This window comes from Hippocampus bargibanti, linkage group LG05 (genome assembly GCF_051943395.1).
Source record: "Hippocampus bargibanti isolate YZ-2025 linkage group LG05, ASM5194339v1, whole genome shotgun sequence".
Taxonomy (NCBI): domain Eukaryota; kingdom Metazoa; phylum Chordata; class Actinopteri; order Syngnathiformes; family Syngnathidae; genus Hippocampus; species Hippocampus bargibanti.
The window spans coordinates 19,302,735-19,328,433 of record NC_142738.1 but is presented as its reverse complement, the minus strand read 5'-3'; the positions used below and the strand labels follow the sequence as shown (position 1 = coordinate 19,328,433).

Below are 25,699 nucleotides of genomic sequence, written 5' to 3'. Positions count from 1 at the left end.
CTCTCTCTCTCTCTCTCTCTCTCTCTCTCTCTCTCTCTCTCTCTCTCTCTCTCTCTCTCTTAGTAGTCATATTGCTTCTGTTTTTATCATCACTTAAACTTACTCAACAGCTCCTCAGGTGTTGTGCGTCCCATCTGCCACCTCTGTCTTCACACCTGAGTGGCATGACAGTGCTCCTTAAGACACAGATGTGGCTCCATCCAACAGCTGTTCACACGCAAGGCCAGCATTCCTCATCCTTCTGGCCATCCTGGCTGGCCATATTTGTAACTTTAATTCAAAATAGACCCTGTGCAAATTGAATAGTACATTCAGTGTACCTAACTGGAAGGATATCAGAATGACAATATTGTTTGAAAAGAATAGGAACAATGCAACACTACACATGGTTCATGGTCCTTATTTAATATCGTTGACCAACTCTGCATGTGCACATTTCATCACATCCACCAATAATTGACAATGTCATTGTTCTCCACTCTTTTCCAAATAATCTTCTCTTATCACTGTAGGGGAGGCTCCGAATAACGTGCATGTGAGAAAGAAAGAATTGCATCAGATTTGTGGTGGTGACTGGCAGCACATCTGATATCCTCCAAAAGCAGAGCTGCAGATAAGCCCTTGGAGCTTTATGAAAGCAGACCTGTTCCTCTGCATGTCAGAGTAAACAAGGCTGTGTGTGTCGTACTTCCGGACAGAATAGAATTTCTTTCAGAGAAAAGTAGTCGCAAGACGGACAATGTAGAACAAAAGCCGCTGGTACACCACCAGGATAATGGCTGAACCAAACGCTATTGCAAAAGGAAGAAATAACATAAAGGGAATTGAATCAGAAAATTGACCAGAAAAATCCAAAACACAGACAATGCCAAACCCGTGACTAACAATAACAATAAAAAAAACTGACAAAGGTAAAGGAAGACATCGAGGCAAAATTAGAAAACAGATAACATGAAAGCTTGACAAGAATTTATGTCTTGAAATTTTCCGATGGAGACATGAAGACAGAGAACACCTTAGATCAGGGGTGTACAACCTTTTTCTTTAAAAAAAAGATATACTTTTCGATCAAACAACCTCCCACAATCGACCCATTATCATTATCCATTATCGCACATGTACATGCACTTCCACATACATGCCATGATGAAAACCAACACTAACACACTAACTTATTATTGCATTGATTAATGTGCACTTTCCCAAACAAACAAATAAAAACATAAATAAATAAATAAATAAATAAATAAATAAATACGTGTGAAAAATGAACAACAGCCTCAATGGTCCCTAAGATGAACAAAACTGAAAAATAAAGTAGACAAAAGTGTTTGTGGGTTCCTAAAAAGGAAATCGGTGCCTTCCTTCATTACCTGACATGGGACTCACTTTTGCAATGTAGCTTACGTGTGCCATTTTAGAATTATTCTCTCGTCCCTCCAAATTGCAATTTTTCATGCCAGTGTCCTTTATGAATTGTGCATGAAACAAATTCTGAATGAGAATAATAATAATAATAACAATAAAAGATACAGTGCAACAGCTTTCATGGAAAGCTTCCATTGCAGCCCGCTGATTCGCTAACAACTTTCGGTGATGCAGGTCAGTCACCACCGCAGGTTCAACACAAAAATATACTGTATCACATTAATAACACACACACAGACACACCTGTTGCAATGGACTTTGGATCAGTCCACTAGCTACCGTTCAATAATGCTCGACGTATTGGGCCTTAAATAGTCAGCTTGACCATTATATGGGAGAAACAGGTGTTTCTCCCACATAATGGTGAGACGCAAAAACAGAATATGACAGTCTGCTCCCAGTGTGCTCACACCGTGTCACGGTTTGCGAGGTGGTGATGGCGGGTTCGGATCCCAAAAAGCAGGCAGGAGTGAGTAGGAGGTTGTTTGACAAATTGTATTAAATTAAAGTCGGCAGGAACAAAATGTAAAACATCAAAATGATCTGAATGGAAAAAATACAAAGTAGCAAAAGAAGACCAAAAGTAAAAGCCCGCCAAGGTTAAACAAACACGTACACGATGCATGCTGCAACCAAGCAGCAAACAAACAATGAATCGGCACCGGATGATCGTGCCAGGTGACCTTTTAAGTGTCATTGATTATAACGACCAGCACCTGCGAGGCTGCCGGCAGGGCTGACGTCGCTACCCGCTGGTCGCCAATCTGATCGGGACGACCAGCACCTGTGCAGGTGCAGGCGGGGCCGACAGCGCCCCCCATTGGTCGCCAACCAGATCATGACACACCGCCTGACAATCTTGTTGTCTTAAACAAGGAGCAGCTATATCGTGACCTTGGTGCTTGTTTAAACACGGGGAATGCGGCACAGCAAGTCCAGTCTTTTCACTTTGTTTAGTTTGCTTGCTGGCAGGTTTCAAAGGATTTGCTATAAATCATTACTTTCGCTAATGAGGTTATGTTTTCATTGACGGAGCTTCATCTATTTGTTTGTTTTTGATTGCAACTCTTTTGCAATGGCAACGGTCGCATCAAAAAAGAGTGGGCAATGTTCATAAAATGTCATTCTGGGAGCAACGGTTTCATTTTCATATGCCGTTTTTCTCCCATCGGTGAGACCACAATCGCCTTGCATATTTCTGAAGAGGGTAGCTCGAAAAGGATGGCACCTTTAGCAATATGACGAATAAAAGTCAACACAAGACACCAGAGTGAGGAAAAAACACATTAATATGCTTTTGGTGATACCTCACCAAAAGCATAGCTGAATGTTTCTGTGCTTATGGTGACTCAGGGGATAAAGGAAATGATTTTGCAAACGTCAAACAGGACCACAGTCATTGAGACTAACAAATAAGTGTAATCATATACATTGACTTGAAGTTAGTCGGAGGAATGAGCAGTTTTCTGCTCAGGGAAGCAACTTGTTCTAGCTGATCTGAGATCCCAGGTGCAAGACACAAGACCCGAAGCCCACCTCCACTTCCCTGCCTGTTAAATCAATGCGAGAACTCCATATATGGAACCTTGCATGTGAGCAGGAATGAGCTACTCGGCCTAACATTCAGATACACTACAATACAATACATATGAATTTATATTGTGCTTTAACAACAGCTGAATCTGTAACAAAGAGCTTAACATGGACAGGATATAAAGCAACCTGAGCCACAAGATTTAAACCAATAAAGTGACACAATGCTTCGCAACATAGTTAGATTCACTTTGTCATGTCAGCTTCCTCCACTTTACTTTGTGGAGGAATTTACTTTCTTCTCCCACGATGTGAAATGGGAGTCAAAAAAGCAGTGCACACATTTGTAACGTCGCAATAGAGCAATGCCTGGTGACACCAAAACTGCTGATGGTGTAGATTTGTGTATTTTTATCCAGGATTGGGAAATGGAAAGCGGGGAGAGCTGGATTTTCTCTGATGTTTGCAAATAAACACAATGGCATTGTCTCACGTACACACGAGCAGGTAGATATGTGTCACTATTTGATGCCTGCAGGTGAACATGACATCAGATCTGGAGGGGAGCGACTTGCTGGCAGAGAAAGCCGACAGGAGGGAATTCATCGACTTGTTAACCAAGATGCTGACCATCGACGCAGACAAAAGAATCACACCTATTGAAACGCTCAATCACCCTTTTGTTACAATGTCACATCTCCTCGATTTCCCTCACAGCACTCAGTACGAGCTCTTATTGTTCAGATTATTCTTACCTTCTTTAGTGGTATAATTGCATTGGCCATTCATGCATCCCCTTTGCATCTCTGTCGCTTTCTAGTGTGAAATCATGCTTCCAGAATATGGAGATCTGTAAGCGGCGTGTTAACATGTATGACACAGTCAACCAGAGTAAGACACCTTTCATCACCCACGTGGCCCCCAGCACCTCCAGCAACCTGACCATGACCTTCAATAACCAGCTCAACACAGTGCACAGCCAGGTAACGCTCAACAGCTTCTTTTGTCCTTTGTCTGTCACACAACAATGGTATGTCTGAAATTTATTTTAGGAATGTTGGAAATGCAAATTCAACTCGAAAGCATTCTTGATATTTCATCGATGAGAATGTTTCTTCAGCCGTCATCTGTACAAAATTTGAAGGTTTCGGACGTTTCGCCTCCTATCCAAGAGGCTTCATCAGCAAACTAAAGTCTGACTGGTCGTATCGGCCCTATTTATGTATCCCTAATGTTCAGACATGGTGGCGCCGGACACAGCTATGATAGGTCCCTACTCTCAGGTTGGGGGGGAGCAGAGGAAGTAGAAGTAGAGTATTGCAAATCTACCTCCTGCATGCATATCTGTGAATGCCGCCAATAAACAATCTCAGTCCAGAAGTGAAGTGGTGTGTGTGTTTTAGCCCCAGGGCTCCCCCTACTGTTGTGCAGTATGACTTAATTTTGAAACACTGCTTTGGTTAATTCCAAATTACGGTCCATTAACTCCGATTTGTTACTCAACATGATCAGAAGCTCAGAATGACAAGCCAGTGAATATAACCACCAGTCAATATTTGATCATTTTTTAATATATCACCATTTGCCGACTGCACACAACTCCAAGGCAGAAATAGTGTCTACAAAGAGAAATGACAACAATGTTTGACTACCTGGCAGGTGATCTTTACTTGTTATCTGTGTTTTACGCCGCCCGAGCAAATAGTTTTGAAACTGTCATTGAAGCCAACATGCCACTCGTGACCAGCTGTTTGCCTCTGATTTCCCATGTGTGTGCACAATTCCTGGCCCATGATTCTGCCTTTGTCCCTTTTATATCTATCTGGCTGCATGTATTTCTGCAGCCAGGTCCGATGGGATTGTCGCAAAGTGCTGATTGCACACACGACAAGCCTTCTTTCCTGCTAATCTTGCATTCTGGATATTTTCGGCCTCAAGAATCCCTTTTCCCAGAACTTTGTCTCCTTCTCTCCTCTCATTCCTCTCCTCCTCTATTTTCTTCACCTCCTCTCCCTTTTCCCCGGATCGAGCTTGGGGCGCTTTAATGCTTCCGTATAGTTTGAAATCGGAACTACTGACTTTTCACTTTTCCCGCCATAAGATTGTTGATCCTGAATCTCTTGAGGCAATGATTTGAAATGTGGCTATTTACAATTCTATCGAAGCATCTTGCTCACGCTGTGTGATGCAGCAACACTTTATATTATTTGTGGTTTCCACAGATTAAGTGGCCTTTAATTGTCTTCCTTATTTTCTTTTATGATGAATGTCTCAATGCCATATTGAATTTACTCCCTTCTCTTATATTCATCTACCACACCAAAGAAAGCAAATGAAACTTAGTTATGTATATGCCTAGGCTCAAACATACGGTTAAATAAAAGGCAAACATTGATGATGTATTAAAATTAAATACTGCACACAAATTGGGCAAAACGGGTCCTGTGGGTTGGTGTATTCCATACGTCTTATTTATGGTTAAGTCATGCTGGATGAGAGTGAGGATGTTACATAATTGATGAATGTTGGAGGTGAAAAATGACTTGTCAGGCATATTGATTTGTAGGCTGCGACAAATTTCCTAGCCGCTCATTATAGAGGCTCATTGTCATGTTGTATCAGTTTTTGCCATTTAAACAGGATTTTGAGCCTGTGGTGCCAGTGGAATTAAATGTTTCTCTTGCTTAATGTTGCATTTAAGAGAAACAATCAAGTTTGACGTTTAGTAGAAAGAACCAGCATCTCAGCGGTGATCTCTTAGGTCCTGTACTTAACCCCTGGTGCGCAGTATTGCAGTATTATGGTTTGGGAAAATGAAGAGCAGGTGCATCAGTACATTCATTCACTTGAGTCCGGAGACTCAACTCCCTCCCAGCCCTGCCCAGCCTGCCTCTTCCCACTGCCACACTCACCGAACTCTGAGTACACGCTACATGCTGTACTATCATCCTGAACTCTATTTTTTGTTCTTTCTCATTTTTTTTTTCTGCAAGACCTCACTTCAACCCTTTTTTGTTGTTTGTTTTCGCAATTCTACATTACGTCACTTTACATACGTCACTGCTTCACTTTCCAGACGACACTACCTCACTTTACATACAGAAATTACAAGTATTGTCTGTTGTCAATTGTATGTCTTTTAGCCACGTTATAAGTGCCTTGCATGTCTTGCACGCTGGGTCCGAGAGGACATTAATTTCATTTGTGCTGTATGTCATGCATATTAGCATGTTTGACAATAAAGCTTACTTTGACTTTGACTTTAAACACGCCGTGGTGCTTGGACAGTTTCATATTTTGTGCATTGGTTGCCTGTCATTATTTCATCAAAATACATTAACCATCTATCGTCAGTGTTATTTCTGTGAGTTTCCATCAATGCATGGTAATCACACCTTCTATTCAAGGTGTGATTGCGTGTCCTTTTTTTCCCCCACCTTGAAGCAATTCTTCCTGCTATTCCCATCAGTGTCACCGTCTCATTTGTTTTTCATTTTGGTTCCATCATTCCCTTAGGCCACCAACCTGGCTCCCTCCTCCAACAACAATTCCACCCTATCCTTTGCAAGTCCCGATGTCTCCATACTAAACTACCAATCTGCGCTCTACCAGCCCTCCGCTGCATCCATGGCAGCTGTTGCTCAAAGGAGCCTGCCACTGCAGACGGGGGCTCCTCAGCTCTGTGCTGCCCGGCCCGATCCTTTCCAGCAGGCGCTCATCGTCTGTCCACCTGGCTTCCAAGGTAATGACGTCGTAGCAGTACATTAACCACAATGGTTATGTGGAAAATGGCATGTTATGGGGGCCACTAGAAAGCTTAAATGTAGCAAGCGATTTAAGGCTCCTTTTTGTTGTTGTTTTTTTTGTTGTTTAACTTGTAAAAATCTGTGCAGTGTTAATCAGCGTTTGTGTCCTCCCTTGTGCAAAGACCATCCATTTCAGCAATTAGATTTGCTCTCTACTGCACCAACAATGACCAAGGCGAAGCAGAATACATTTTCAGCATCACAGTCCAACACCTACCACAAACAATTTGGCTTTTATTTGTGCTTTGATCCATAATGTTGTGAAATAGACTTGTTTGTCCATATTTAAGAACACGTAGCCTTTCAATATGAGTGACACAATATTTGTATTGTAATTTGTTCATAGGACTGCAGCCATCACCTTCCAAGCACAACAGTTATTCCATGCGGATGGAGAATGCTGTTCCCATTGTGACGCAGGCCCCCGGTGCCCAGCCTCTGCAGATCCAACCAAGCCTCCTTACTCAGGTATAAAGGCAATTCTTTTAACATTTTACTAATACACTGATACCTCGGCTTAAAAACGCTTTAGCTAACACACTTTTCGCCTTACAATAGTTAAATTCGCGAGAATATAATCTTGGCATACAAACTATTTTTTGGAAACACACGGAGCGCCACAATGGCTGGCGGACTAATTTTTGGCAGAAGAACACCAAACCACACGTTTCGTCATCGGCACAGCAACATTCAAAAAAAGCAAAACTATACTCACCATTTGATGACAATGCTCTGATCTTACCGTGAAATGGGCATCTCTTTCCCTCCATTTTATCACAAAATAATTGAGTTGGTCATTGTGTGAAATTCAGCCATTTTCTATGACAGATGATGCCCCCCAGGAGGCAGTAGAGTACATGTATGCGTATCATAATGGACATGTCTGTATGCGTATCATAATGGACAAAGGTAAATAAAATGACTTTATTATACAGTACAGTTTATTTCTATCATTACAATACAGTAGCACAATTATTATACATACAATAAGGTATATTTTGTGTAGTTTTATGGCGCATTTAGTAGAAAATTATGTTTTATGGGGACCTGGGAACGGATTATTCTCATTTTAATGGTTTCCTATGGGAAATGAATATTTGGCATGCACACTTTTCGCCTTACACACACTTTCTGGGAACCAATTAAGTTTGTACGCCAAGGTATCACTGTATATACTATGTGGGCAGAAGTGGGGAAGTGTATGTGCAGAAAGCTGAAAGAAAAGAAAGTACAAAAATCATAGTGACATCACCTCCCCAACTTCTACAAGGACGTTAGGATTTTTTTTTTTCTTTTTTTCCCAATCTTTCTGAAGAATATTTGTGAAATGAGAGGTCACTGATTTTGGACCACTGAGAGTTTTTTCCCAACATTATAAAGAGTTTTGAATAAAATCTCAACAGTGTCTCCAATGACCTTTGCCATTTACCTTATTATAGTCCTTACAGTGTAAATTTAATAATTACAAAGTGTTTGTCAGATGTTGACATTTTTTAAGAAAAAATATTATCCACATTTGGGAAACTATGCACACTATAAAAAGTACAATGGATAGAAGCTGAATGGGGCCTGGGCCGCTTTTTTGGGTACATTTAGGTTGGCTTCTTCCGTGTATTACTTCAATTCTCTCCCTCTCTCTGTCCTCCTTACTTGCTGCCTAAGCAGCCCTGGTCTTTTATGCTTTAATGCACACCGTGCGAAAGCACAGAAGGCCGTCACCAGCTGGTCGTCCTGGAGCCTTTTAGCTGTTGATCTAATGTTGTAGGAAGTAAGAGTGAATTTGCACTGCTCCCTCATTCACTGTCGACCACTTCCATCACCGCTCCACCTTCTCCCTATGGAAATTTCCAGGAAGGCTTTACATATCTCTGAGAATCGGGGGAGTTTGAAACACTCCCTTATCTCCTGTTAATCATGCAATAGGCAGGCATACAGGCGGCAAAGCCCTTGTGAGTGTGTAGATGTGTGAGAGCATGCCTGTGTTTCTATGGTGGCTTAATCTTTCAGATACCAAATGGTGATTAGCTCAAGGGCTGCGTCCGAATCAGCCGCTCCAAATTAGAAGCCTCGGAGGACCTTAAGAGGTCAGGGGAAGCTTGAATGTGGCCCCAAAAGAGCAGATAATTCATACATTCACCACATTCTTGAATACATAATGAATCGATTAAGGGCAAAATGAAATGTCAATAAAATGAAATTTAAACTACATCCATTGGTGCCTCAACTTTAGATCTTCATACTGCTTATCTGCACCCACAGTAAACCCCTAGTCTGTCTGCATGTTTTAAAAAACACAAGATAGTTATTAACATCAGCATATAATGGTTTACACTCGCTCGCAACATACCTAATAACTGCCTGTATGTGTACACCCCTGTGTACACCCCTCTGCCTTGGTTACATTGGTGATGGCTCTCTTTCACCCCACCTGTGCCTCAGTCCACACCTCAATGCTCCCCACCACCATTGCCTCTATGCTCACCTCTTAGAGATTATGCCTCAAACTTCACGAGTGTGCACAGAGAAGAAGGCCCCAAGGCCATGAGTCAGAGAAACCAACAAAACCTTTATCTGGTGCAGGAATGCAGAAAATGTGGAAACAATCATGGAGTGAGAGCTGTGGCTTTTGGAGCACCGAGGTGACAAAGGGTTTTCACCCGGGGAGTGTTTTTGCTCAGATGGGAGGTGGTGGTCTGCCTGAATAGAAAAAGGGCCTCTTAACTGGGTTACCGTTTCAGGGAAGACAGCCTGGTTACACAACGCAGACGTCTGGTGAGAAAGGCATGTAGAGAGCCAGCAGTGAAGGTAGAGTAAGCAGGAGCAGGAGGAGGAGGAACAGCAGATGGATTGATTTATTAGCATGTCATAATGGCATGTTGATAAAGGACCTGAGATGTAAAAGCCATTTTCGACTGCAGGATGTTCTATTAGATATTACCGAGGAGAACCTCAGAGTTTGACACAGGAAACATCCTCGGTCAAAGTTAATTGAGGAAAAAGTTATGGATGATCATTTTTAAACGACCCGCTCATTGCACCACGTATGCACATTAGCTGTGCTCTTAAGTTCTCTTTTTATATTTTCCTTTCACATTGTTTAAATGTGCTTTAAAAATAGATTAACTTGATGTGGTATTAAATGAATGAGTCATTAGCCCTTTAAAGTACAAATCAATAGACTTGCACTCAACTACGGTTTTAGGTTTTCACATTGTATCACAAAACATGCTCATACAAGCACACACGCTTGCATCCACAAAAAAATACGCCCACACCCAACGCCGGTTTCGTCTTTACTGATACAAAGTCCAAATTCCATTTCCAGGAAAGCTGAGACATATAAATAAAAACCTGAAAAAAAAATAATCGATCCACCCATTTTGTCATCCATGGTATCAAAGCTGAATTCATCATTGAACTCTGGGTTTGTAGTCCTTTTGTTGATCTGAGTTTTGCACTTGCCCTTCTTCATTTTCTTCCCTGGCCTGCGTAGGTTTTCTCTGGCTATTCGCTTTCCTCCCACATTCTAAAAACATTCATGGCAGCCTGATTGAACACATCAAATTCCCCCTAGGTGTGACTGTGGGTGCAGATGGTTGCTCTATGTGCCCTGAAACTGACTGGAGTTCAGGGTGTCCCTTGCCTTACTGCCCGAAGACAGGTGGGATAGGCTCCAGCGACCCCCACGACCTTTGTGTGGATACGCTTATCGGGAACTGGATGGAAAGATTGTGACGAAAATGCAAAAAAAATGGTTAATATTGCACGACATTATATGTCTTCTGTGTTGTTGTATTATAAATTCACTATTATTTTGATGGCAACGCGGGCACCCACAGTGGCTCCTCTCTCTCCTAAGGAAAGAAAAGTTATCTCTGTTGTATGTACATGGAGAACATTTTTACAATACAGTTGACATGAACATGAACATGAAAAGCTGATTGGAAAAAGGGTGGATGGATGGACAATAACTCAATTGAAATAGGGGTTTGTGAAACCTTTCACCATAACGTCTGTGTAAGCTCTCAGTCGTACAGGAGTGGTCCATCGATGAGAAGGTTTCTTCAGCCGTCATCTGTACAAATTTGAAGGTTTCGGACGTTTCGCCTCCTATCCAAGAGGCTTCGTCAGCGAACTAAAGCCTGACTGGTCGTATCGGCCCTATTTATATATCCCTAATGTCCAGACATGGCGGCGCCGGACACAGCTATGATAGGTCCCTACTCTCAGGTTGGGGGGAGCAGAGGACCACTGCTCAACAAACAGACTCAACAAATTCTCAAAAAAAGACTTTATCAACATCGCAGAGATAATACAAGTGGGCCTCAATCGGCAGTACATTTGCACCTAAAAGCTAGCAACCACTCATTTGACGACAATGAGGTTAAAATCTTAGCGAAAGAACATAGATGGTTTGAAAGGGGGGTAAAAGAAGCGAATCTTATAAAACAACAAAATTCTTCATTAAACCGGTCTGGTGGGGTGAGGTTCAATTTGGATCGTTCATACAATAGCCTGCTTAGGCAAAACAGGTTAGGCATCATTCCTAATGCTGATGAGGTGATACCGGTGGGAGGGGGGCAAATAGGCCAGTCGTTAGTCAGGAATGTAGGAACAATCAGTGGGGCCACAGGGAGTGGTCCTCTGCTCCCCCCCAACCTGAGAGTAGGGACCTATCATAGCTGTGTCCGGCGCCGCCATGTCTGGACATTAGGGATATATAAATAGGGCCGATACGACCAGTCAGATTTTAGTTCGCTGACGAAGCCTCTTGGATAGGAGGCGAAACGTCCGAAACCTTCAAATTTTGTACAGATGACGGCTGAAGAAACCTTCTCATCGATCTTTCACCATAACTTCAACAAAAACCTTCATTATCAACTAAATTTCATCTATCCCTAATGGATCCCCATCCACTCACCAAGAATATTCGTAGTAGTACTTTAAAAGTCCTTATATGACCTCTCAAGGCCAATAAATAATGTTGCTTCAATCAATGAAAAGGTTTCTTCAGCCGTCATCTGTACTTCTTTGAAGGTGTCAGACGTTTCGCTTCTTATCCAAGATGCTTCTTCAGCAAACTAAAGTCTTACTGGTAGTTTCGGCCCTATATATATATCCCCACTGTCCAGACGCGGCGGTTCCGGACTCTGCTATGATAGGTCCCTGCTCTCAGGTTGGGGGGAGCAGAGGACTACTCCCTGCGGCTCCACTGATTGCCTCTAGTGTCCTGACTAATGACTGGCCTGATTGCCCTATTTGCTCTGGTATCACCTGGTTTAGTGAAGGATTTAGCTGTTTTCATTACAGTAGATGAATGTATCTCCCTTTATTGTTTTTTTAATCTCAATTTATCATTTTAATCCCATTTGTTTTTACTCTATTGCGTCTTGTCCTACCTCAGCAGGCTTGGCCCAGCGGCACCCAACAGATCCTGCTGCCTCCAGCCTGGCAGCAGCTCGCTCACACCTCCGTTCAACATGCCGCTGTCATTCCTGACCCCATGAGCAGTACACAGCCTTTAAGCAACTGGAGGTAAACAACATCAAATTATCCAATAATTGTGTGACAAAACAAATAAATACTAATAATACCAATAAAAACATTCTGGTTATTTTAAAATGGATCCCATTGTCATGAAAGAAGCATTCTACTTACAGATGGCTAATGAGGCCCTTTGCTGATGTAAAATAGTTTCTGCATCGCAATGCATGCAGATTAGCGGAGGTGAAAGAAATACATTCATGAGAAAATAGATTACATTTATATTCAGAAGTGTACAAATGCAAAAATGCGTTTTGTGTGTGTGTGTGTGTGTGTGTGTGCGTGCACGTGCATCTGTGTTTAAATAATACTTCCTCAATCCTCAAGGGACAACTTCTCGACAATAAAGTACATGAAACTTCCCAGAAAATGTTTGTCCTTTTGCAACCCTTGCGGTAGCCTTCAGCAAGCATGCTCTTGGCAAGAGCACATACAGTACAAGTCAACGGTTTTGACACACTTTCTCTTACTTTCGCATGGAAACGTCTTTTCAAACGTTGTCACTTTCGGAATGTAAAGTCATTTGTTGTTCAAATACAGATGCAGGTCATTGGTTCAGAACAATGAGACACAATCTGGTTTACGGCTTTTAGAGGTCAAAAAGTAAAATAAGAAGATCGTAAAGTGATTGACTTAGAAGTCAGTTTCTCTCTGACAGCCTGTCCTTTATTTTTATCGAATCACAAGCAGGCGGGTGTGTTATAAGAACAGATTCACCTCAGGGATATGGGTGAGATGAACATGAAGAGACACCATGCCTGTCAGTGAATTGCCTTGACAAATGGATGGACTGCAGCGAGAAGGCAATCAGCAGGGAGAGAGGCAGGAATGGGCTTTAAAATGTCTGTACAGCGTTTTGGGGGACATTTATGTTTAGACTCAACTGTCCATCTGTGATAATCCCATTAATCCCAACGCACCTCCTCTTTTTCCTTGCTTCACCCACCCAATCTGTTCTCTGTTTGTCTACAGAGAGACAATCAGCAAAGTCTCACACTTCCGCTGTAGAGCTCTCTCTCCACAGCTGGTGCCAGCTCCTCTGCCCTCTCTCTTGATGCTGTACCTCATGTATTCCCTCCAACCATCTTGTTTTCTTTTAAAGAAAACATCTGTCATTTCATCTGTGCTGTATGTCATGCATATTAGCATATTTGACAATAAAGCTGACTTTGACTTTACTTTGACTTTAAAGAAAAAAAGTTGCTGGTGACAATAATACCACAAAATACAAAAACAAAAATACCACATTACAGTACTTATGGTATTTAACTTTGCGTCTGTTTCTATGTATTTCATGCAACATGTATTTTTTTGTGTCTATAAGAGAGCAATCTCGTCAATTCATTGAAAGTCAAACTTTAAAAGTCACACCCAAATTTACAAAATTAAAAAATATCACAGGGGTGAGGGGTTTTAAAAAAACAAAGTTGACTTTACCATGATGGGGTGTTTAATGTGTGATTCCATTGTCCGAGGTGTTTATGTGAGCAATTCTGTTCCATTTGCCAGTATAATATTGCGACCCAAACATGTTTGTCCGTGCACTTCTTTGAAGAGTGTTGTTTAAAAACGTTTTTCTGCTGCAGGAATTCCCACCCTCATGGCAGCCATTACAATCCCATCATGCAGCAGCCAGCCTTGTTGGCTGGCCACGTCACTCTCCCATCCAACCAGACGCTCAATGTTGGAGTGGCACACGTTATGCGGCAACCCTCGTCCATTATTAACTCCTCCAAAAAGAACAAACAGCACCATAATTCTGCCAGGTGGGTGTCAACAACAATTACACTGGACAAACTCTAGCACATAGATTGGTTGTACTGTATTAAAAATACTATCATGAAATATGAATATTGCAGAAAAAAACAATCACAATTATTTTGAATATAGAAATTGGGTTGGGATTGACATTCTGGAAAGTACTTTTCCAGTGTCATAAATAATTCCATATCATGTATGGGTTTCACTCCTTCAGTTCAACAAAATTATTTGATTTGACATTTGAAATTACGTGCTAATTTATTAAGATGTACCTGAACATACATAGAAAGCCAGTGATAGTCTAAGAGCTTTGCTCAGGACTGTAGTCACAATTAAACTATGACATTTAGATGCTTACTTGTCATTCCGTTTCTCCCTGAAAGGAACACTGCCTACGAAGTTTCGTCCACTCAGGCAATGCTTTCACCACAGCGTTCCAAAAGGGTGAAGGAGAATACACCCCCACGCTGCGCTGTGCTCCAGAGCAGCTCCGCCTCCATTTGCCCTCCACCGCAGGGCTGCGGGGGAGGCGGGTGGCTAACTATTGAGGCCGAGCCGGCTTCCAGCACGACCCGAAACCATCCAAACCAGCAGCACGTTCCCAGACAAACCATCATCATTCCCGACACACCCAGCCCTGCGGTCAGCATCATCACCATCAGTAGTGACACAGATGAAGAAGATGACCGCAAACATAATAATGGGTCAGTGCTGTCTTTTGGAAGAAATGTAATAATTGCTGCGATTATATTTTCCTTCTTGCTGCAAGTCCCGCTTTTGAAAAGTGATCGCAGTTTCATGTGTTCAATGCAATTGGCGTATTTGATGATGGGCATCATAGAATTCCCCAAATTATAGCATTCTTCGAGGAGAGTCCCAAAAAAGCTATTCCTCACAACTGCAACATGAATCTGATTTGGTTCGAGCTGTACACTTGGAGTAAACTTGAAGTGATCCAGTAATGCAATACAATATCTTAGAGTTCACATTCTGTGTGTACCCTGTAGTATTTCAATTCACCGTATTTATCACTTGGGAATACAATTCAAGTGGTAGAATTGGTAGCCAAACTCTGTTCCATGATATGCCTTGCAGTACATCGTCGAAGCAAAGAATGAATGTGATCAGCTGTGTGACTGTCCACGATTCACCGGATACTGATTGTTCCAACAACAACAGCCCTTACACTGTGGAGTCTAGACCTGCCAACAACAACAACAACAGCTACGACACAAAGACCACCATATTGGACAACTACAATGGCAACCCACGCACAATCATTATTCCCTCTCTTAAAACACAAACCAGTGAAGTTGTGAATGAGTGTGAAAGCTTGATGCCAGGTAATGCCAATTCACACAAAGACACCTTCATACTTCTCCAAACATTTCTAATTATCTGTCACATCCTTCTTTGCAGATACAATAAATCATCACAATTCCACTTACAAGTTCAAATCCTCTAATGGAGCAGTTTCGGGCAACATTCACATCCAAGGTGGTGTGACTGCATCATATAGACAGCAGCGCTCAGGGCAACACCCCCTCCAGCAGCAGCCTCTGAATCTCAGCCAGGTATAAAGATCCATCAAATGACACGCCACTGCTGTGCACAAGTTTGAGATTTGTACTGGACAGCTTTTATGATACGGATTTATTGCACAAACCGCGCGCGTGTCTGTGTACATGTGTGTGCGTGTGTGTGTGCGCGGGGGTGTGCATGTGTGTGTGCGTGTTGTGTGTGCGCCAGCGTGCGTGTGTGTGCGCGTGTGTACTGCAGCTCCTTATAATGTGGTGTGGTGTTTTTAAACAGAATTCATTGAAGATGCGCATTATACGACGATTCTGTAAAAAACAATGAAAATTATGTGACATCCCTATGTTATTGGACGACAATAATAATAATAATAATAATAATAATAATAATAATAATAATAATAATAGGGCGGCCCGGTAGTCGAGTGGTTAGCACACCGGCTTCACAGTGCAGAGCTCGTCGGTTCGCGTCCCGGCCCGGCCTCCCTGTGTGGAGTTTGCATGTTCTCCCCGGACCCGCGTGGGTTTTCTCCGTGTCGTCCGGTTTCCTCCCACACTCCAAAAACATGCATGGCAGGCAGATTGACCACTCCAAATTGTCCCTAGGCGTGAGTGTGAGAGTGACTGTTGTACGTCTTTGTTTGCCCTGCAATTGGCTGGCAACCAATTCAGGGTGTCCCCCGCCTCGTGCCCGAAGACAGCTGAGATAGGCTCCAGCAACCCCCGCGACCCTAATGAGGAAGAAGCGGTACGGATAATGAGATGAGATGAGATAATAATAATAATAATAATAATAATAATAATAATAATAATAATAATAATAATAATACATTTCATTTATAAGCACCTTTCAAAACTCTCAAGGTCACTTGAAGTTGAAAGCTGAAAAGAAATGTAACCGTGTCATTTTTCACTCTTTCCTCCAGGCCCAGCAGCACATGATAGCAGACCGAAATGGAGGTCATCGCCGCCAGCAGGCCTACATTGCTCCCACCATTGCCACTCAGGCCCCTTATTCCTTCCATCACAATAGCCCCTCCCACACAGGGAACGTGCACCCACACTTGGCTGCTACACACCTTTCCAGCCAGCCACACCTCTACACCTACACGGCACCCGCAGCCTTGGGCTCCAGCGGCACAGTTGCTCACCTGGTGGCGTCACAGGGCTCGGCTCGCCACGCAGTCCAGCACGGGAGCTACCCACCAAGCATTGTCCACCAGGTTCCAGTCAGTATGGGCCACCGTGTACTGCCCTCACCTACCCTGCACCACAGCCAATACCAGGCCCAGTTTGCCCAGCAGGCCTACATTAGCGCGTCGCCTGGCTCCACTGTCTACACTGGATACCCACTAAGCCCCACAAAGGTCAACCAGTACCCTTACCTCTAGAGAAGACACTGGAGAGGCTGACCTGCCACTGCTACTCCCACACATCAAATACCCTTCGTCCCATCAACACTCTTCATATACATTTTGCCCCACTTGTGAACAGAGACAGGGGACTTTGCAATCCTCATCCATCTGCCGCATATGACTTGAAGATATGACGGAGCAAAATAAGGAAACAAATATTCACAGTCGTTCTCTGAGGGTAAGACAGGAGATACATTAGAACGTTCCAATTTGTAGGTGATTTCTTTTGATTTTTTTTTTTTTGTCTGAAAAGGGCCAGTTAGCTTTTGTTTGATTTTTGTCAGATTTATTTTATGTAGGAAGTAGTATCAAATGTTTTTAGACAGTGGAGTTTTGGGATTTGTTTTTTCTTTTATTTGCCCATGTTAACTGTGGGAAGGGACTGCTGAACAGGGGTTATAGACTGGAAGTTTTGAATCTCAAGATACGTAATTGGGAAAAGGTGAAATACGGAAACCTGCTGCTCTTCAATTATATCTCATCTCATTTTCCGTACCGCTTATTCCTCATTAGGGTCGCGGGGGTTGCCTATCTCAGCTGTCTTCGGGCACGAGGCGGGGGACACCCTTAATTGGTTGCCAGCCAATCGCAGGGCACACAAAGACATACAACAGTCACTCTCACACTCACACCGAGGGACAATTTGGAGTGGTCAATCTGCCTGCCATGCATGTTTTTGGAGTGTGGGAGGAAACCGGAGGACCCGGAGAAAACCCACGCGGGTCCGGGGAGAACATGCAAACTCCACACAAGGAGGCCAGACCTGTCTATATATATATATATATATATATATATATATATATATATATATATATATATATATATATATATATATATATATATATATATATATATATATATATATACAGTAAAGTCTTGTTATATCGATATTCTCGGGAGTCGGAAAAAATATCGATATATCCGATCCTGCGGCATGTACATTTTCTCCTTGCGTTCATAGAAATAGTATCGTAATAAGCAGTACTATCGATATAACCGATATCGATATAACAAGACTTTACTGTATATATATAATGGCCTTAAACTATCTTAATATTTCCACACTCTTGGTGTTGAGAGAAAAAGAGAGGCCTCCACTCCACCACTCCACCTCCCCAAGCCTGAGGCTTCTGGAAATATAACCAACAGAAGACAACAAACTTTTCTAATGTATTTATAGATCTATTTCTTTTGTGTTTCTCAAAACTTGAGTTTTAGCTAGAGGTGTCTTAGCTGGACCCTTTTCATAGAATGTAGCAGTCTGCACCCATTTGTTTCTAGAACTTTCAAGAAACACTGTTTCCTCAAATCCACGATGAATTTGTTCCTCTTTTCTAATGTGATTGCACAAACTAGTTAATATAATAACATAGGCATGTACAATGTGATAATGCGTGTATGTGTGCGTGTGCGTGTGGTTGTGCTCCTCTCAGCCATGTGTGTAGTCAACCTCCTTTGTTATGTTCCCTCGTAGTGCCTTACAGATGTAACAACACAGTTTACTTCACTTGGAAAGTCACACAACACAAACGCAAAAGAGTTGTGTTGTCCTGATTTGAAAAGCTTGTGATGGGACACAGTAGCTCTCTTCCAGGTGTAGGCTTTGCTCCCACTGTGTCTGTGTGGTCCTTAAAGACAGCACACCTAAGATAAGTAGGTTTCATGTCATTGGGTTGATGAAGCTGAGCTCTTTTATTATGTGTGCATGAGATAACTTGCCAGGGGTACTTACCAAAGTCATTGATATTCATGATATTTCTTCTTCCAGTGTCTTTATGAATTAAAATGCAAATAATGTATGTGGTGTAGATGTAACAGCGTGTTCTCAAAAGTATTTGGTTGGATGTGTATAAAATTTATCTGCAAAGTAGTTCACTGAAATTGGGAAAAAATGGTAATACTTTTATTTTGTTCCTCCTGGCCAAATTGTGCATTGAAATGTTGAATATGTATCTTTTAGCTGGTAATTACAGTTGCATAAGAAAATTGTTTTTGATTCAGAATAGTCTCCAGAATAGTTGCAAGATTTTTTGTATAACCCAAATTATTCTGAACAAGTCTGAGGAAATGCATCTTTTGCACCATTCCACAACATCTTGGTACATTGTTACCTTACCTTGGATATAATCATTCAGATAAACTCTAAATTCCATTAATTGGATATGCTCTGTGTTTTTCTTGTTTTTATCCTGGATAAAATTTCATAACTTTTCTTTTTATGAATCATTGTCAAGAGTATCAATGATATATTTTTTTCATAATCTATTTCTATTTTTTTTTTTGTTTATTCAATTTTCATCAAAGCAGTTTTTAGTATTATTTAATCCAGCCAAAAGACTTCCGTTCAGCGTGCCAGTGTTATGCCGAAATGTAGTTTGTTGTGATTGTGTGCAACATTATGTATCATTTTCCCTAAATGTTTAGTAGTCCGCTTCATGGTTTTATATGTCTCACGTGGGGCCCAAAATGTATGTAATTCTTATTTTAATTCACATGGGATTATTCAAAATGATTCTTCTGATTCTTCTCTCCGCTTTATAGGTCAAAATAAAGACACCAGGGGTCGCTCTGCTTTTTTAAAGCTACCGTAGTCCAAGAGGGGCCTGACGGAAAGTGATTGTGCTATGGTTGTGGGGCAGGATTGCGCAGGGCGAGAGATAAACTAATCTCAGCTGCAGCCGCGAGATGAAGTATAGAAGGGTACTGCATCGACACAAGCAAAGGGTTGGAGTGGGAGCGGAGGCGCTAGCTGTAAAGCACTGGTTCTGTTTAGATAGAGTGAGGGCAACTCTATCTTTGGAACTATACAATGATAACAAGTTGGCACTGAGCAGGTTGATAGAAACACTGAGGCCGAGTAGTTGGTCGGAGCCTTGACCCGATTACTCACATTTAAAGCGACATGGGCCCTTTAACTGTTGTCAGTTACATTTTCCTACAAGAACTAAAAACTGATTTGCGACAAGAAGGGTGGCATGTGCCTGGAAACAAGCTTCGTGCAAAACAGGTTAGCCATCAAGCCAAATGGGACGAACACGGAGAATCCATAGGGCTGTCGTTTTATATTTGCTGTTTTATTGAACATAAAGTTGTCAGAGCTGACAAGTCCCCAGTGACCACGAGAACTGCTGGTTTTGTGAAAGGTTTCCTTTACTTTTCCTTCACGCCATAGTACTTGCATTAGAAGTGTTTTTTTGTTTTGCAATGTTGGCTTAATGTCTATCTATTTTGATTAGAGATTGTTGCAATTATTCTTCTTGATGGTCGATCAGTGTGTGTGGTTCGCTCATTTCTATGATATTTAGTGTTCAGTGGAGGAATGGGATATTGTGTGAATAATCCAATGGGACGCTGCAGTACATGGGATCTTTGTCCTTTGAGGGTCTCTGTTTGGGTCAAAGGTACAGCATTCTTCAAAGAAATTTGTTTTTTTTTTCCGTCCTAGAACTTGTTTCTTCAACATTCTCCTAAGACCCATTTGTTCCAACATGCTGGTTATCTATTTGTTTATATATTACGTTATTCTCTGTTGGTTTCTTTGAGAATATCTACTTATGGCCATGTGGGCCTGAGCACAGATGGGAGATCCACTGAAATTGTTATGAGACAGACTACTGAAACATTCCACTGCTTGCAAATTTAGCATTTGTAATGCTATACTGTGTGTGCTTTTCCAAACCCCATCACCACCACCACCACTACCATCATCATCTCACCTCCCGAGATTCCACTGTTAAGACATTTGCCTCTCCCACTAAAGAGATCGCATTGGCAATGTGCAAGCACAGCTACTGCAAGACACTCACTACGTCTTGCAATTGCGCTAATTTCATGTTGAAATGCTTTACAAGTGCTTTCATGGACATTTCAACTCCCCGGACACTACCCTCACATACTCAATGATATACATTATATGTGAGTGGACACACAGAACATAATCAGTTTTTTTTAATGTAGTCCCTTTTCTCATGCCCCCACTCCAAATATTTAATTGAAGTTCATAATTTAACATCCAAATGTTCTATTTAGCGCTGATTTTTATACTCACCACAACATGGAGTACAACGGTGTGACACCCTTAACTACAAAAATGGCCATAACCTTTAAAAGCATGAATCTGAAAAAGCTTGGGCTATTTATGTGTCCATTTTGCAATAATTATACACCCAATTTTCGTAATGTGGATTGTGAGATATGTAAAAGATCACTTCTATATTTCTATATTTTCTCAAGTTCTCTAGCCAGCGAAGACATTGTGGAAAATACCTTGATGTGACACTATGACACTGTTGTCGATCATTTTGTTTTACAGAACCAATGTTTTGTGTATTATGAAAAAAAGAAAGTGGGGGTCAGAAATGTGAACATCGATTTAGATTGAGTGACCTTATGATTACCAAAATGTGCTTCAGTAGAGTGCAAATGTTTTATATTGTTGAAGTGAAGCATAGTCCTGATTTGTTAGTGAGGCCTTCAAAATAACCAACCATACGTCCAAAGTTTTTAAATGTCATTTAAATTAGAGAAATTTGCAGAAGGCAGTTTTTTTAACCTTAGTTTTCTTCCATTTCATCTGTCAAAAATATTTATTTAAAGGGCATATGAAAGCCCATTTTAAGGTCTGGTGGAAAACTGAGAAACATTCCAGTGAGGATGGCCTACGTACATCCACCATCAGTAAAATTGACGAAAAGTGGAAATACTGCAATTTTAAGTGATAATGTATGGATTTTTTGCTGTCATTACAGTATTTAAATTACTAAACACAATTAAAACCAATTCCATTATGCAAGTATTTTATTCCTATTCATAATTATAGGAATAGTCAGAAGACTCCCCTTTATTTGTTATATTTGATATTGTGTGGGGTGGTTGTAATCTGAAATTCAGAATTAGATTTTTTGGAATATAAAAAAAATGCCAAACCTCCACTTGGCCAAAGAAAAGAAACATGACATTTTTTAGAAGGGAAATTTTCCTTTTTTTTGGCATTACATGATAACATGATGACAAACCCCAAGGGCAGGGTCACACAATTCTTCTTAAGGTACTTAAAGGACAACCGACGTCTTCGGACAAGTTTTGTCCATAATTTGTAAAATGGCTTCAAATGACTTCTACTGAGTGTATTTTACAAAGATTGCCCCGCATATAGCTATGTTTTACGTTTTAAGACTCGCGCTGAATATTCAGGAAGTCTTGGTTTTGAGTTGGTGACGATTCCTGATGTCACGTCACGGAAGGAACGCCCCTGACCGAGAAAAGGACACACAATGCATTTTGCGGTACTTTGTTTGGTCTGAAAACTTCGTGTTGATGGCGAAATTAGAAGGAAAACACATAAATAATGTGATGGTGAATCGTTGTGTGTTGCCCAAAGACAACTATTTGATATTCGCTGACACAAATTCCAAGCAGACAAATCAGCCCATTTCCAACGGAGCTTTGGCGCCATCTTCTGCATTTTCTGGGTGCTACATTTCTGTCCAGATGCCTCAAAATTACAGGGAATAACTTCTTTAATCTATTGCAAACATTTATGCTTCCCTCTTCAGAACTATTTGAATCATATTCATAACTGGATGAGTAACAAGAAAGCATCTTCTCCTAATCTGAAGCCATTGTTTTGATTCTTGAGCAAGGCAAGACATCTTGGCGTGACATCACGGACAAGGGGGCTTCTGAAACTGGCCACTTCCGGGTTGAATTTGAAGTAGTTTTAGGACACTTTAAGTCATTTTTATTGGTTTTGCATTTGACTAAAAATATCATACTGTGTGTTTTGGGTATTTTAGATGCCATAAAACGGTTTTCTGATGTCAGTTCGGAAACAAAAAAAGTGGTGTCGGTTGTCCTTTAAACAACAATACTGTACTACCACATTATTAGTTTTTTTTTTTTCTGAAAGCATCAGACCCCTTTTTTGTCCAGTATCTAAATAATTCTGCTTGGAAGCTCATCTGTGTAGCAATATTTCATTGTACACTTTTTTAATTGTGTGTGTGATTATTTTTCATTATTAATGTTATTATTGCAGTGTTTTCATGAATGCCCTGCCTTCTAGCCTGTTCTAAATAAGTATGTTATTAGGATGGATACTTTATTGGCTTTATGGACATTTCTTTTCAGCTTTCAAAGGAATATCATGACAATAAGAAGGATAAATTAAAACACCCTAACTTGTTACTCAGCGCTTGTGTTCTTATTATGACATTGTGTGTTTCTGTTAATCATTTTCGTTGTAGAAAAAATGGAGTGGATTTCTATTAGGCTATGGGAAACAAATTGTATTGTCATGAATTGACTGGATCATGCTGGCTAAAAAGCAGCTTGGTCAAATAGATTAAAAGATTAGTTATTTGAATTGTCCTCTTTACTAACAGTAGATAGAGTAGAGAGGGCACACAATCTAGTAAAGTATGTTATAGCTTGAGATTCACTGTTGCTTTTGATCATTTTTTCGGTCTCCGAGGTGAATTGAGTTATTAATGACATTTTGTATGCTCACATATGCATATTGTATATGTGTAGAAATGTAATCACACTTTGTCTTGGATTTACAATAAATTGTTAAGTCACATGAGTTTGTTGTCTGTGCTTTACACTGTACATTATATCTGTTTTGGGTTTGATAGCAGGCAGACCACCATGGGACCCACGTGGGAAATATCTTGTTGTCTGGGTCCCCCTTGTATGGTCAGCGTCATCTCAAAGCACACCTTCAAATAGAAGGGTTGAAAAGAAAGTATAAACAATAACAACATTGTTTGTACTCCACATTTTCAGTGGAGGGAAGCCCTTTGGTCCAGTTCTTAGCGCGTCAACCTCACAATGCAGAGGTACAGGTTGCAATTCCAACTCTACCCTCTCTGTGTCGAGTTGACATGTTTTCCCCAAGCCAATGTGGGTTTTCTCCGGGTAAGCTGTTTTACTCCCACATGCACGGCAATCTGATTGTACACTCTAAATTGTCCTTAAGTGAGTATGACCATGGATGTTTGTTCACCTGTATGTGTTCTGCGAGTGGCTGGCAACCGGTTCAGGGTGGCCCATGACGGTTGGGATAGGTTCCATCAACACCTGGGACCCTTATGAGGATAAGTGGTCGGAAAATGGATGGATTTTCAGGGGAAAATCTGAAATTGTTTAAATGAACAGAAAGCTAGTCTAAACACTAAAGGTCGTGATATTCTATGACAGACATGTCCAAATGCGGCATGTGGTCAATTTTCATCCGGCTCGCAGCCTCTGTCATAAAATTAATAATGCCTGGCCTGCATGTAGAATTAGTAGCGCTGTTACCTGCGTGTGCTACATGCTAATATCTTGAGGCTCAATTGGGAACTGCAAATTAGTAAATGAGTACAGTAATTGACTGAATGAGGCTCCCAATTTTCTAAAATGGTGACAATCAATAAAAGGAAGAAAGTTGCCGACGGTTCAAGGATGGGTGGAAATTGAACAATTTCTTTGCTGAAATACCTAACTGTGTGTCTGCTTCATTTGTAAAGTGAGGGTGGTTGTTTTTAAAGAGTTCAACAAGAAGCGACTTTACCAAACAAAACATGATGACATATATGACAAGATCACAGGTAATAAACAGTGAGAAACGGAAACATCTTGAAGCTCGTTTATTCTTACAGCAGAAATATTTTACAGGAGCTTGAGAGTCAAATGAGAATGGTAAAAAGGCTAGTTACGAAGTAGCAGTGTCACGTTTTGCAAGGTGGTGATGGCGGGTGCGGATCCCAAAAAGCAGGCAGGAGGGAGCAGGAGGTTGTTTGACAAATTGTATTAAAATAAAGGTCAGCAGGAACAAAATGTAAAACATCAAAATGATCTGAACACAAAAAGTATCAAAAGAAAACCAAGTGTAAAAGTCCGCCAAGGTTAAACAAACACATGCACAGCATACAATGCATGCAATTGCAGACAAAGCATGCAACAAACAATGACCCGACACCGGATGGCCGTGCCGGGAGTCCTCTTAAGTGTCACTAATTGTAACGACCAGCACCTGCGAGGCAGTAGGCAGGGCTGACAGCGCTACCCGGTGGTCGCCAATCCAAACGTGGCAGTCCGCCACTGATCGGGACGACCAGCACCTGTGCAGGTGCAGGCGGGGCCGACAGCGCCGCCCATTGGTCGCTAACCAGATCATGACAAGCAGAGCTGATTGCAAAACATTGCAAACATTTTCTACAAGTAAATTCTGTAAATATTCAACTGCCACGGTGAGATGTTTTGTATGTTTCAAATGTAATTTGCACCCAAGAGTACAATTACTTCTGTTCAAGTGTACCAAAAAGGAATTAGTGTTTGAATTGAATACAGCTTTCAATTTAAATTTTCCATGTCAATTAAATTTTGATATGCATGTTTCAAATGAACCAAACCACATGCTCAAGATAGCTGAAATCAAATAAAAAAGCAAATGTGAAACATGGAATGGCTTGTTGATATATATATTCAAATGATTACTATTTTATGTGAAGAACATCTGCCAAGGTTGCCCCCCTCCCTTTATTTTTACAACACTAAACCTGGCCCCTTTGCTAGACGTTTTGACACCCTTCTCTATGCCATTTTAGGATATTCATTCTTTTGCATGGATGGGAACTGGTGAATACTGATGTTTTTTATTCTGTTTCACTTCTGAAAAAGCATTTGATTATTC

General features: G+C 41.2%; 1 protein-coding gene and 1 long non-coding RNA gene across 5 annotated transcripts in view; one reads left to right on the top strand and one right to left on the bottom strand.

The window, feature by feature from the left end:
- Positions 1 to 17,777, top strand: part of hipk2 (homeodomain interacting protein kinase 2) — a 94,028-nt gene extending 76,251 nt beyond the window's left edge. Inside the window, exons 6-15 of one of the 4 annotated variants that reach the window (XM_088997163.1) lie at positions 3,500 to 3,684; positions 3,782 to 3,944; positions 6,574 to 6,703; positions 7,114 to 7,235; positions 12,175 to 12,302; positions 13,898 to 14,077; positions 14,456 to 14,776; positions 15,168 to 15,415; positions 15,492 to 15,646; positions 16,534 to 17,777. In XM_088997163.1, coding sequence (XP_088853289.1) covers positions 3,500 to 3,684; positions 3,782 to 3,944; positions 6,574 to 6,703; positions 7,114 to 7,235; positions 12,175 to 12,302; positions 13,898 to 14,077; positions 14,456 to 14,776; positions 15,168 to 15,415; positions 15,492 to 15,646; positions 16,534 to 16,998 — 2,097 coding nt within the window. In that variant the 3' untranslated portion in view covers positions 16,999 to 17,777. Of the gene's footprint in view, positions 1 to 3,499; positions 3,685 to 3,781; positions 3,945 to 6,477; positions 6,704 to 7,113; positions 7,236 to 12,171; positions 12,303 to 13,897; positions 14,078 to 14,455; positions 14,777 to 15,167; positions 15,416 to 15,491; positions 15,647 to 16,533 lie in introns of all 4 variants that reach the window. The other 3 variants (XM_088997162.1, XM_088997161.1, XM_088997160.1) reach the window with 3 other exon arrangements.
- Positions 17,333 to 25,431, bottom strand: LOC148898150 (uncharacterized). Its single transcript, XR_016115056.1, has 2 exons — positions 18,040 to 25,431; positions 17,333 to 17,785 (listed from the first exon to the last, which is right to left on the bottom strand). It is a non-coding gene; the product is annotated as an uncharacterized LOC148898150 (long non-coding RNA).
- Positions 25,432 to 25,699: the final 268 nt, after the last annotated feature.